Source organism: Armigeres subalbatus, chromosome 2 (assembly GCF_024139115.2).
Source record: "Armigeres subalbatus isolate Guangzhou_Male chromosome 2, GZ_Asu_2, whole genome shotgun sequence".
NCBI lineage: Eukaryota > Metazoa > Arthropoda > Insecta > Diptera > Culicidae > Armigeres > Armigeres subalbatus.
Genome location: NC_085140.1, coordinates 181,309,487 through 181,323,147, shown reverse-complemented (window position 1 = coordinate 181,323,147; position 13,661 = coordinate 181,309,487). Strand labels below are relative to the sequence as shown.

General features: G+C 37.9%; 2 protein-coding genes across 4 annotated transcripts in view; one reads left to right on the top strand and one right to left on the bottom strand.

The window, feature by feature from the left end:
* The window catches only part of LOC134211325 (phospholipase B1, membrane-associated), an 89,130-nt gene that overhangs the window by 23,030 nt on the left and 52,439 nt on the right, over positions 1 to 13,661 (bottom strand). Inside the window, exons 2-5 of one of the 3 annotated variants that reach the window (XM_062688084.1) lie at positions 12,919 to 13,158; positions 12,527 to 12,855; positions 12,184 to 12,458; positions 11,439 to 12,095 (exon numbers count right to left, since the gene is read on the bottom strand). The exons of 1 other annotated variant lie outside the window; for it this stretch is intronic. In XM_062688084.1, the coding sequence (XP_062544068.1) occupies positions 11,653 to 12,095; positions 12,184 to 12,458; positions 12,527 to 12,855; positions 12,919 to 13,137 (1,266 nt within the window). In that variant the 5' untranslated portion in view covers positions 13,138 to 13,158 and the 3' untranslated portion in view covers positions 11,439 to 11,652. Of the gene's footprint in view, positions 1 to 11,438; positions 12,096 to 12,183; positions 12,459 to 12,526; positions 12,880 to 12,918; positions 13,159 to 13,661 lie in introns of those variants that run through there. One more of the 3 variants, XM_062688086.1, reaches the window with a different exon arrangement.
* The window catches only part of LOC134211326 (uncharacterized), a 108,747-nt gene continuing 95,796 nt past the window's right edge, over positions 711 to 13,661 (top strand). Inside the window, exon 1 of the mRNA XM_062688087.1 lies at positions 711 to 885. Coding sequence (XP_062544071.1) covers positions 798 to 885 — 88 coding nt within the window. The 5' untranslated portion in view covers positions 711 to 797. The remainder of the gene's footprint in view (positions 886 to 13,661) is intronic.

Below are 13,661 nucleotides of genomic sequence, written 5' to 3'. Positions count from 1 at the left end.
ATTGATTTATGATGCAGATGAATCGGCAACAAGTGAACGAGATATTGAAAACGTAGAATATTCTGGCGATTGTCGTTAAATGAATCAAAGATTCTTGCGTTCTTTTCCGAGCAACATGATCTTAACAGTGACCACGTTAGACATCACATCGTATATTTACCTATAACAATGTGTTTTACTGCATCAATGAATTAAAAAAAAACACATTGAACTGCCACACATAAATAACAATTTTATGAGGCGAATGAATTTGTTCACATTTTAAATCTCGTAAACAAATTAATTTTCTATTCTAGCACTTTCCAACATTTGCATTTATTTAGGATGATCAGCTATTCTCTCATTCACCCTGCAAGTGTATACTGAAAACACGCATTGAGGCAAAAAAAACAGTCTCGCGGAAAGAAGAATATTAAGGGTCTGTCTCATTTGGATAATTAAACTTAAAAGTAATAGTTCGAAAATTAAAAAAATAACCGGTAATAAGAATATCTGGTGCTACCCAGCAATTCCAATGGGACATCGACAAAAAATGAATCGATATCTGTCAAAAGTAATTTTGCTCTGCGAGCAGGGTTATTCGATAATTATTAAAATTTACTTTAAAGTTTAATTTCAGGTTAATTCTCCAAATGAGACAGATCCTAAAAATTTGGAGCTGTGTGTACCCTGAGAATACATAGAGCTGTCTGCGTTGGCTGATTGGTGGTGTCGTTTCCATTTTCAAGTTCAGTTGTACGATTGTCGTGGAGTGTTTTGTTTGAATAATTCCAAGGAGTTGCACCGGGATCAACATAATGGCCAACATTAGAAAGATGTATGCCTCTCGCGCTTGCATTTTGGCCAAAGCCGCCAATGCCAACAATGCTCGCTGCTACTGCAGTGGTAAGTTTGATATTCCTAACTTAAATTTTAGATACCCTCTTTTGATCATTGAATGGAAAATTAAAATTTCAAATACCTTTATTTCAGGGCATTTAAAACATCAGTAAAAATATATAGGGGAACTGTTCCGTTTTTCATCTCAATCACGGACAGAAAACTGTTGTCATTGAACCAAAAAAAAAGATTGTTGTTTACAAGTCGTCACATTCCCAGTGTTGCCACTAATTTTTCGAACTTCACCTTCATTTTCAGGCGTAAAAATCTTTTTCATCTTTATTTGTGAGCAAAAAATCTTGAAAAAAATCTTTATGTACTTAAGGCTGAAGCGCATGCCATCGTTCGTCATTTCGCCCGTCAAATTTGACATTTTTCCCGTGAATAAACTGTCAAATTCGACGAGTTGATTGGCGAACGGGTCTTTGTGCTCCAGGCTTAAACTTGAATAGGTGTTTGGGGCCGTCCAGAAACCACGTGGTCATATATGGGGGGAGGGGGGGGTTTGGAAAATGACCACGATAAGCCACATGGGGGGAGGGGGGTGTTGCTCTCGAACCACGTGGTTTTTTTATTTTGGGAAATTCATTATTGGTGTTTCAGATGAACTTTTTTCGATTTTCTACTGGAAAATCTATGGAATTTCCATCGGAAATATTTTGGCATATTCCGAATAATTTCTCTTGGAAATTAAAGAAAAAACTGCTGAAAATGTCTGTCTTTTCTTTTGGAAAACGAAAAAAAAAATCCATTGGAAATTTAGAAGAATTTCCTTTGAAGATTCATTAAAGTTGCCCAGGATTTTGAAAAAAATCTTTAGAGATTCTGTAAAAAAAGTAAGCTGGATTTTGTTTTCTAATTTATACTGAAAATTCTTCGGAATTTGATGTTTAATGGAATTTTCATCGTAAATATGCACTTCGGATCCTTCTACGGATTCTTCTAGTTCTTCAAAATTTCTACCGAACATTTTTCGGAACTCTTCCACAGAATTTCGGAAAAAAATGGCTTGTCAATATTCCGAAGGATTTCCCTTGCAACTTCTTGAAAATTTAGAAGATCTTGGAATTTAAAATTAATCCAAGCAATAAATGTAGGCAATAAGAAGCCTAGTTTTTATGATATTGAACAATTAGGATAATTGATCGAAAAATTTAATAATGCACCTAAATGTTCTAAATGCACAAAATTCTAGTAGTGCGTATGAAAAAGGATATGACATAGAGAAGCTGGCTTTTTAAAATCAACATGAAATTCTAAATAGAATGCTTCTTAAATTCATAAAAGGGTCTTAGAACTAAGGAGATTCCTGCGGTATGAAAAAAGTGGCAGTGTTCCAGAAAAAACTCCAGTTCCTAAAACAATCTAGGTTAAAAATAGTGTTATAATAACGATTGAAATTGAACTCCAATATTAACCCTTTCAGGATGGATGGGTAATATATTCCCAGCGTTTTAGATTGTATATAAAATCACAAAAGAGAGCTAGGCCACCATTTTCTTCAGTAAAATTGTTCATCTAGATATTGGCTTTACAGAAAAAATATGGGAGCTCAAACTTGACTGACCCTGAAAACTCAGATATCCGAAACCTTGGGAAGATTTCGATTCTAAGAACATGCAAATTAAGTTGAAATGTTTGAATCATTCCGAACACTGGGATATTATATCATACATCATTCATAAGTTGGTTAATTGAATAAATCAAATGATCCAAACTCCAAAATAATGATTGGTCTATAATATATTTATTCCTCTATGAGTCCCTTCTGAAAGGACCATTGACTGAAGCATATTCGAGATGTGGAATAAAAGTTCCTTGGAAAATTATTCGAAAGAACCATCTGAGTGACCGAGAAAATATTTTTAGTATGGCATCGTTGGCTTCCACGAGTCGATATCAAAATAAAATTTCAATGAAGAATTAGAAATTTTGAGAGATGAGCCAGCTCTGGACTGAAAATCTCTTTAATAGAGAAAAAATAGAAATTTTCCATAATAAAATAGGAAATTGCCAATAAAGAAATCAGGGTATGAGTATTAAATAAATATAGAATTACAACAAATAGAGCAAAATTTCCATAAACAGTTAAAAATTTTCCACAAAACAACAATAAATTAGCACTTGTAAAAGCAAAAATTGCAATTATGAAATATGAATTTTCCATAAAGAAATCAAACGAAAAAATACAAAATTTTCATGAATAAATCAATATTAGCGAGCTTGGCCTTTTGGGTGTTAATAGCTGAAATATTCACTTTTTTTAAAATATACAAATGTTTTTAAATCTGTTGTGTTTTTTAGAAGCAGGTAGATATTTGTAATGAGAGTATATTTTGAAACGAGTTTCAAGGTATTTTTGTACCATCCCATTTATTGCAAATCAAGGTGATCAAAAGTTATAAACCTTTCAGGTTTGTAGTGTGAATATTTTGACTTTTTGCATTATGAATGAATCGCCTGATTTGAGCGTGCTTACAGCGGCACACTAGGAGTTAACTTTCTGAAATCAGTATGGCGAAAGGCATCTAAGGATCGATTTCTCAAAATCAAGCACCTTCATCAAAAAAAATATTTGGTAGGCGTAGTAGCGGACACCTTCCTACATAATCGGTACCAAATAGTTTTTCATGAAAAGTTTCTAAATTTGAGAAAACCCGCGTTAGATGTCTTTCGCCATACAAATTTCTGGCGATTAACTCATGCTGGCTATTTCGCGCATATATTGTAGATCCAGTTGAAAACCGAACTGAGCTCTCACGACAATCGCATTTTCTTCCATTTCTAAATGTCGCAACCGCATCTCGAGTGGTGCGCATAATGGCGCACGTCTATGGCATAGATGCGCACTACTCGCGATGCAGTTGCGACATCCGGAAATGGGAGAAAATGCGATTGTCGCGAGAGCTCAGTTCGGTTTTCAACTGGATCTACAATACTATAGCGCCTGGATGTGACAGCGGCGGGTAGAAAATCAGCCACTGCCAATAGTTCATTGAATTGCAACGTTAAAGCCATCTTGGCAACTTCTGTCACTGTCACTGTCAGCTGTCACTTTACTTTCGGAAAAATATTCTGCTCGATTATTCCATAAGTAAAAGTGACAATTTGCTCCATGCAGATCAGTTGTCAAAATTCCTCTTGGTAATATTGAACAAAATTCCGTAACCTCTCTACTTTTTAAGTCGATACTGGCCTTAACATAACATTTTTTAACGCAAAATAGCATTAATCGTGCTGGTATACCATATATATATTCAGTCGGTTACTAACCAAAGTTTTAATAAAGATATTCGGCCAAAACCGTCTATGATATTTTTAAGAAATTCATCTTTCTAGATGTTGGAAAGGATAATCAGATAAAGCGATTTAATTTCACTGTACATGTTCGTATACTCAGGGCTTTCCGATTGGAAAATACGATTGACTTTACAAGCAGTAGGTCATCCCGAGTAGAAGAAAATAGCTGAATAATATCAAATGTTGATAAGATAGTAAAATGAGATATGAACATGATTGATATAAGAGATAAAAGATCAAACGACAATATCAATATTTTGGATTGAAATATCATGAAGAGATCAATTTATGCTATTTATAATAAGAGATCAGTATCATGTGCCACAAGTTTGTTCTTATCTATAGCATATTTTGATATTTAAATGATATTTTGGTGCAAATTTTTGATATTGTTGCCTGTTCTTTTATCTCTTATATCAATCAAGTCTATATCATGTTTTTTTATTCTGTTCATGACTTCTACCCGGGATCCCAAGTAACAATTAGTAGCCACAAACAGACATCATTGTCGAACTAAGGTTTAATAAAAGTATTCGTAGCTGAATAATGCATAGTATTGAATAAGAAGTTGAGCAAACAATGCTGACATTAGTAACCATCTACTGTTCCACTTTCAACTATATATCTGAAAAATACGTTTTTAAAAGTTACCGAAACATTTCTTTCTATTTCGAAACTCATATTGAACAATTAGCTGAATACAAAAAACTTAAACTTGCAAAGTTTTTCCTATTCATCATGATTTATATGTTGAAACAATTTGTGTTTGAACCATTGAACAAACGCTTGAAAACTCTACTACAATCTAAGCACAACACAAGCTTATTTAGAAGTCTAATAATTGACGTTATCAGTAAACAACATCGCTTCTGTAGATGAATCCAACGAAATTTTGTTAACATAATCTTGAAACGCTGAATAAACGTTTGACAATTTGCTTATTGCAATAACAACAAAAGCTTTGAATAAACGTTGTGTTACATTTTACACTAGCTATAACATCATGGAATTCCTGTTCAGCTTTTGTACGATTGTTGTTAACTTTGAAGGATAATGACCAACAATCCCATTACAGCTATTTAACCAGTATTATTCAACAACGTGAGGTTTATATTTTTATTCAGCTTGGTGCTATCCAAGGTGACAAATATAGCCGATGGTAAACAAGAGGACTTGGGGTTCAAAGGTCGTTGGATCGATACCGATATCCTGTTCATAATTTATTTTTCATCGCATGTGGAACAATGCCTTAATAAGTGTAGCAATGTTGTGAAATAAAAGTATTTAGAAACGCATAATTAAAAAAGCCTAATCAGTAAGTCGCTGACAAGTTGAATTAACATTATACCTGGTTTTTTAACAAAGTTGATGAATAAATATTGTTATCTACTGTTTATTTATAGTTGAAGAGAGGTTTCTAGTTGTTGTTGAATAAATACTCCATTTTTGGGCGAACAATGCTGGAACAAATGGTATCATGTATGATAGTATAATTTTTAATCAACGCTGGCTGAATAAATCTGACCATACTGATGTTTATTCAACTGGCAATTGTTACTTGGGATGGGATCGTAGAGGTGACGACGGTGGCGCTGGGCATTTCAATAATTGTCACAGTTCGAATAGAACGTAAAGTACATGATTAGCTTTGAAAAACGATCAACATTCCGTTTGACTACTGAGTCAAGCGATAGCCATCTGGTATTTTACGTACGGATTTTTACTGCCTTATCGGTCATGATATCGGATTAAAGTATCGGCCAAAAATGAGAAAAAATAAACAGAACACTAAATTTCAAAATGCACAAAAATCTTGAAAAATCTTATTTCTTCAAAAAAATCTTCAAAAAAATGACCCTTATTGATTATTTTGTACGAACGTACCTATTCCTATATCTAATATATTTTGTATGAACATTCAATTTATTTGTTGAAATTAGTTTGAAGTTCATAGATAAATGCACGTTAATAACAAAATGTTATAGAGAATTCAATGCTGTAATGTGTATGTGAATAACAGTAAAGAGTCAAGCATTAGAAAACTGTCAAAACTTACGCAAACTAGGGATCCTATAATGAGAGATATGCGAATGCGATAGCGGCCATAGTAAGACAATCGAGCATTGAGCACTGTCAAAACGTGAACCAAATGAACGTTGTTATTGTTGCAAATTGAGACGAGGTTGGAGGTATTGAGATAGATTTTAAGAAAAGTTTCATCGTATAAATAATTTGTTTTACTTTCGCGAGTAAAAGTAATCTAGTTTATGTATCTTGTTTCGCCTATTCGTATTGCACTTTTATTTTAGTGTTAATGCTTATTCAAACACTGTTAGTGGACAGACAAACATATTCCAAATTGTTATCTAATGCAAATACATATACAAGCTTCAACATTTTGCGCAGCTGGAAGCGTTTGCTAACAAAAGTCACAGCGTTGCTGAATCGTCTGGAAAAGTATTTACATATCTCTCATTATAGGATCCCTACGCAAACGTATATCCCTTCTGTGTGGATCTTAAGCGTATACGAAAACTCTCCTCTGCACGCCAAATCTCCTAATAGCGCCTTCGAGTGCAATGTTGAACAATGAATTCGAAAGTGCATCACCCTGCTTCAATCCGTCTAAGGTCACAAACAAGGTTGACACTTCGTCTGCAATCCGAATACTTGATTTCGAGCCATCCAGCGTTGCACGTATCAGTCTAATCAGTTTCGCCGGAAAACCATGTTCGGACATTACCTGCCACAGCTCATTTCTCTTCACTGAATCGTACGCTTCTTTGAAATCAATGAACAGATGGTGAGTCTGCAAGTTGTACTCCCGGAATTGATCAAGGATAATCCGCAGGCTAAACATCTGATCCGTCGTTGATCGGCCCTCACGAAAACCTGCCTGGTATTCGCCGGCGAAGGACTCCTCAAGCGGTTTCAGTCTGTTAAAATGGATACGCGACAGGATTTTGTACGCCGAGTTCAGAAGGGTGATCTCTCTGTAATTGGCACACTCTACCCAAGCAACACCTCTTGTTGCTCAGTGAGTAACAACAACTATGGTGTGACTTACTAAAGGTCTAACTTATGCACAACGCGTCGTATTTGGAACTCCTTTGTGACACAAAAAGCGCAAGAGGTGGAGCCTATATGCAACATGTTGGTGCTACAATGAAAATAAAAACACAAAAATCAACCGGGAATCGAGATTTGCAAACTTCTACTATAGTCACCACACCAACAATTCTATTTGGAGATTCTGCTACAAGTGCACTACATAAACAACAAAGTCATTTGTAACTGCATTGTACCTTATACGGAACATGCAAGGGAACTGTCAAAATAAAATACTGCTCAGCTGACCTCAAAGTGTTTTGCCACATATCAGAAACATTATCGTAACAGCAATGAACCGAAGTGTTATTAATTCTGCAACTTATCTGTTTTGTTTCTGATATGAAACACATCGAATTTTAAACCACCCAAGAAGTCAGATGGGTAGAAAATTGCGACGCCACTTAAACGGAAATGAAACATTCTGTTTTTCTGAAACTGGGAAGTGGCTTTAATGTGACTCGATGTATTGCCAGTGTCCTCAATGCAATTTATTAAGAACAAACACCTATTTGAAAGATGTTGCGCGTGCTGCTTGGGTAGTCTGTGCCATTTCTTATAGATTGGGCATAGCAGCTTTACTGTTTTTCAGCTCGTTTAGAGCCTTCTTAACCTCGTCCAGCGTTGGTGGTTCCACAACTTGATTGTCGCCGACTATGTCCTACTCCTACTCATTTTCATCGTTCAACAAATCTGCGAAGTGCTCCTTCCACCTGGCTGCCACCATAGTCTTGTCTGTCAGCAAATTCCCTTCTCGGTCATTGCACATGGCGGGCACTGGCGCAGTCTTATGCCGCGCGCCATTGATAGTTGCGTAAAACCTCCGCATATCGTTTCTATCCATGTTTTCCTACGCTTCAGCTACGCTTCTCTTCGTGTTGCTTTTTTTTCTGTGGTGGATTCGTTTCGCTTCTGCCCTTGCTATACTTTACCGCTCTCTGTTGGAACGGGTACGAGCCACTAGCATTCGACTCCTAGCAACATTTTTCTCGTCCGTCACTCACTGGTACTCCTCATCAAACCAACCATTTCGTTGGCGTCGCTGTGCAGTGCCCAACACTTCCTGCGCTGTTGTAGTCACAGCTTCGTGGATATGTTCCCATAATCTGTTGACGTCGCCAGATCCGGTGGCATCTGCTGTCCGTTCTTCAACTGACAAGCGTTGGATGTTGAAACGCATCGTTCTGTTGTTTTGTGAATTCGTGACGCTGGAGCGTCGCGGCCGAATTTTTGCAAGATCCGACTTTCCAATAGTTGTCCTTTATTCGTTGCCGGGTCTGTTGCCGTTGAATCAATCCGTTTGCTCTACTTTTGCCTTTCTTGGTAACAGTAGAATCTTCGGTAGGCTTCCTTACCACGGTTGCGCTACCTACATCGCGTAGAGGGGGCTGCCTTCTCGATGCTGACACAATGCAATATGGTGTGCACAGTTTAGTTCAGAGTCCCTCGCTGGCTGTTGAGTATTCCTTTTAGCTATGTAGGTTTTCTTTAACATGCGCTTGATGGGAAAATGTCATTAACAGTATAATGAAAAATAAAATTCCTCATACTAATTTGCATGCAAACTTGAAACGGCTTGTGCTAAATCAGTTTTAATCCAAATGAGCTCAAATTTTCAGAGGACACTCAGAACATGGTAAAGAATCAGATGAGCACTGTGGAGCAGAATTGATTTTTTGAACCACCCTAGTATGCACAGTTTAGTTTAGAGTCCCTCGCTGGCACTCGGACGATGATCAGCCGCCCCTAACATGGAGAACAGACACTGTTGTGAGCCGATCCTGACATGGAGAAAAGACACTCAGTAAGATTTGCACCTCCGGAGAGTAGCAAACCCCCTCTTCCCTGCCAGCATACGACCATAGTTCCCACTGGGGTTGGTTACCCGATCTTCCCTAAGGTTGCTCGTATCCCGGCCAGCACCACGAGGGATAGGAGTTGCTCGGTAAGAGGCTAAGGAGCGCGAGGTGGGGTCTATTTTAGCTAACTTTTACCTACTCAGTTCGTGACTAGAATTGTGTTGCCCTTTCTTTTATTCCCACGGAAATTTTACTCAATTTCCGTCAGAAGTGGGACTACCCAAAACTATGAGTTGTCTTGCTTTTGACGGAAATTGAATAAAATTTGCGTAGGAAGAAAAGAGATGGCAATACAATTTTATTCAGTCACTGATAAGTGAAAGTTAGAGTGTACCCCTAAACGTCATTTTCCAGAGTTGTCGTTTTTCTTTTGTTATACCCTAAGCTTCCATATAAAGGTTGAGCCCCCAAGTGTCCAGACTTTGTGCAATTTTCGGACACCTTACTGTTCACCCGGCTGAAACGTGATGCTACAAAAGATGGACTAATGCTGAATGCGTCGAAGACAAAGCACATGGGGGTCGTACACTTATGGGGGAGGGGGTGGTGTTGGTCTGTCATTTTCTTAGGCTCCATATACCTAAATAAAAAATGATTTGTATGGGAAAAATCTTACATGGGGGAAGGAAGGGTTGAAAAATCCAGAAAAATTGCGTACGTAATTAGCGTCAATGCCAGTCAATGGGTGTAAGCGAGTGCGACAGGGGCCGCATGGTAAAGAGTTTTACATTAGACAGGGATGTGGTTGATGTATTCATCTACCTTGACTCCTCTTGCTAACTTATGTTTGAAAGCGTACTACGGGCTCCAGAAAAAATCATGGCAAAAAAATTCACATGCGCGCCACACACGGCCTCTACAGCAGCGGTTTTCAACGTGGGGTACATGTACCCCTGACTGTACCTTCGCTGGCCCCAGGGGGTATCTCGGACAATGCGTAATGGCGGATGTATTGCAATTCCAATAAAAACTTATTGATAAATGTTTAATAATTGTGTAATTTTTATTAAAAAGGCTCGAAAGGCTCCTTTCAAGAGGATCGGAAGACTCCTTTCAGGAGGCATCCTTTCAATAGACACGGAAGCTTTTCTTCAGGACCGAGTCTTCTTCTTCTTCTTTCAAGAGGCTCAGAATTGTCTTCTCAAGATGCTCAGTGACCTCCTTTTAATGGCTAGAAAGCCGCATTTGAGAAGGCGCGTGGCGCAAACGAGGATGGAGAGATGTGGCCTCGAACCGTGTATTGTGGCGTCAAATTGTTGATTAACTATTATTTGTTCAAATATAAGCTAAATAAATGATTGAATGTAATCATCTGATGTCTTTAATTTTTTTCATTTGGATATATATTATATTATAGTAATATTATCATTGTATTAAAGTAATAAAGCGTGTCGGATCTTTCGAGCAGCACCCCCTATTCTCGTCCGCAACGTTTGTTACTCAATCACATTACAACCAAATCACTTGGTTTTTAGTATATGCATCTGTACTGCCCTTCTACGCATAGTTGTCCCCTGTTCGTTTTTGTGGATTTTGACTTTTCATCATTGAGCAGTCTATTTTGATGTATACTTTAAGAAAACTCTAACAGATTTCGAACTTTGTTCGGAAAAACATTGAAAACAACATCAAGTCTATTTGTCCCATTGCATAATGTCTACTCATAATTGTCTCACGGTGATTAAATTCATCATTATGGCGGATTCTGTTTTTTTATGGAGCAACACACATTGAAATGACAATTTCTATTTAGATCTTCCAATCTTTGCCTGTTGCACTGGTTTAATAGGGGCAATTGATACAATACTCATTCTTAGCGACATAATCACTTCAACCACGTGGAAGGTTCACTTCCATAGATAAAGCATTTGGAGACATATGTCAATCGCAGTAGTCATTCACGAAATCATGCATTGAACGGGGCTGATATGCGTAGAACCATAAAACAAGTACTCTATTTCTCGGCATAACTGTCCCGCCACACTATTTTCATGATCGTTGTCGCAAATTTTTTTTTTAGTGAAAAATAAGAATGATTTCAATGAAATTAGGTCTTCTGAATCAGGTTATACGTCGGCAATGAAAATTAGGGTTGAATTTCAAATGCCTTTTTCTCATTTGTCGATTTTTGAATTTGGTACAAGCATGTGTAGAACGGCAGTGTAGATCCCTATTGAAAATCATTCATTTGGTTGGTTGGAACGTGGCCGAGTTACAAACTTTGCGGACAGGAAAAAGGAGTGCTGCCCAAATAGTCCTTCTTCCTAATTGGAATTTAGTGGTAAAGCGAAAAACGTTGGTAGTGGAAGTACACCCTATATATTTTATTAAAATGTGCTTAAGAAAATTGAGCTATTGGAGTATTGCATATCTGGCAGTAGATATTCGTCGCTTAACTATTTATTTGAAATGCAGAACTTATGGTTCATACCACGTAAACAGTCTTATCACAGAAATATGTTCTACTTAAATTATTATTTAATAATTCTTATTAAATTATTAACTTTTAGCTATTTCCCAAAGTGCGAAAGTACGGCATGTCTGGCGTTGGGCATTTGACGTTGGAGAATTCATTCTCCCATACACTGGACTTTGAACCGACCGGTTCCAGCATGTTGTTCCACAGGGCATTGGCTGCCCGTGCATACCCTTTCTGGCTGAGGTGGAAACAGTCCATAGACATGTAGCTGAAATCGGTGTTACCGTCTGGCGTTTCTGGAAAGGAAAGGTTCATTATGAACGGCTGAAAGACGACGCCAAAATCCGGTTTGGTGTTGAATTCTTTGCGATTGGTGATATCCAACTGTAGCTGATTCCACTTTTCGATCAACTTCACGTAACGCTTTCTTTCCCGGCTGAAACGTGTCGCCAGAAAGCACGGGCATTCGATCACGTGCATGGTTACACATTGGTGTGGTTTTCCTTTAAATTTGGTTAGGACTTCGACATCTGTATACAGGAGAAATAAAGTTGTAGCATTTCAAATCGTCTGTTTGTAGTATGGGATGTTTAGCTGAAGCTAGTGAAATAAACTCACTTGGACTTGCCACCAGGTTCACGAAGGTTCGAGGCAGATAATCTCGGAACGTACGGAGGGCAGACACAATGTTCTTCTCGTGGAAAATCAACGTTTTCTCCGGTGGGTCTGTGTAGCAAAAATTGGCACAAAAATCGTTTCCTCCGATCAGAATGGTTATCAGCTTCCAGTGTTTCTGTATATCAACGTGTGAATCGGAAAGCATCCGTTTGACCAGGTTCTTTGCCATGTGTGGAATATCCTGACTCATGGCACCTCCTTCAGCGGCATTAAAGCTGATATCTCAATATGGGGTGATTAGTTTTTATTCTAACAGTCGATGTAAATAAACTTTATTACTTACCGCGACGATTTTCTGATTGAAATTCCATCCTTCACAGGGTATCCATAAAGATTCGGATTATACTCTTTCAGTATGTTTGGCAATGTTAAAAACTGTCTCCATGTCCCCTGACCGCCGATGCTCCAGGAGAGACCTTTGTTTTCGACGAAAATTTCCAATATTTGCGTGGCCATTGCACCATTGCCGGCTGTAAGCGAATCCCCAATCGCCCCCACAATGTCTATATCTCCCGGACGGAGCTCGTTCACAGAGTTGGGAACTGTTGGACTTCTCATTCCGCTGGTGTTACAAAAGAATGGGACATCTTCAGGGTATTGATTTTGAACTTTCTGAAATCATTCAATTTTCGGACACTATTTTGTAAAGCTTATTACTTTTTATCCGATACTTACCCCGTTCCGTTGGTTTATTTTAAACTTTTTCCTGTCGTCCCCGGTGGTACCAATAAAGTTTTGAGCTAGACCGCGAAAACTACGAAGCTTTTCCACAAAGATAGGTGCATCCAGTGCAGTGATCTGTGCTTGGCTTTTGCAGTAAGGCACTGCAAGTAGCAGTATCATACTGATTTGATGCATTTTGTGCTGTTTAAATAGTGATCTAAACGAAATCATGCTTGCTCGGTGCAGTTTGTGCTATTTGAAAAAAACAAAGTGCTTTTAGTGTTGGGATTAGTAATTAAATGGTTAGTTTCTTCATTCTATTAGTAAGTCTTATTTCATTCGATTTGTTCTAATTCTTCGTATTTCTATTATTCAGCGTCGTTCCCAAAATAACAGTGTAGTCTGATGGTATCTTTAGTTGTAGTGAAACTCGGGAAAGAGACTATAAAAGAGTGTAACTATAACACTATAACTGTAACATTACTAGAGATGCCCTGCGGATTTCAATCTAATCATATCTTCCAAGGCTTATCAAAAATCATTACCATAACAATTGATATTTCCTGTCAAATATTTTTAATCGTTCAATCGATTCTTTAATTTATTTAAAGTCATGAGGCTAACACGATGATGCACGATGATTACCAAACCGAAAATTGCCTAGACCGGCACCGGGAATCGAACCCAGGCACCCTCAGCATGGTCTTGCTGTATAGCCGCGCATCTTTCCGCTAGGCTAATGAGGTCTATTTCCG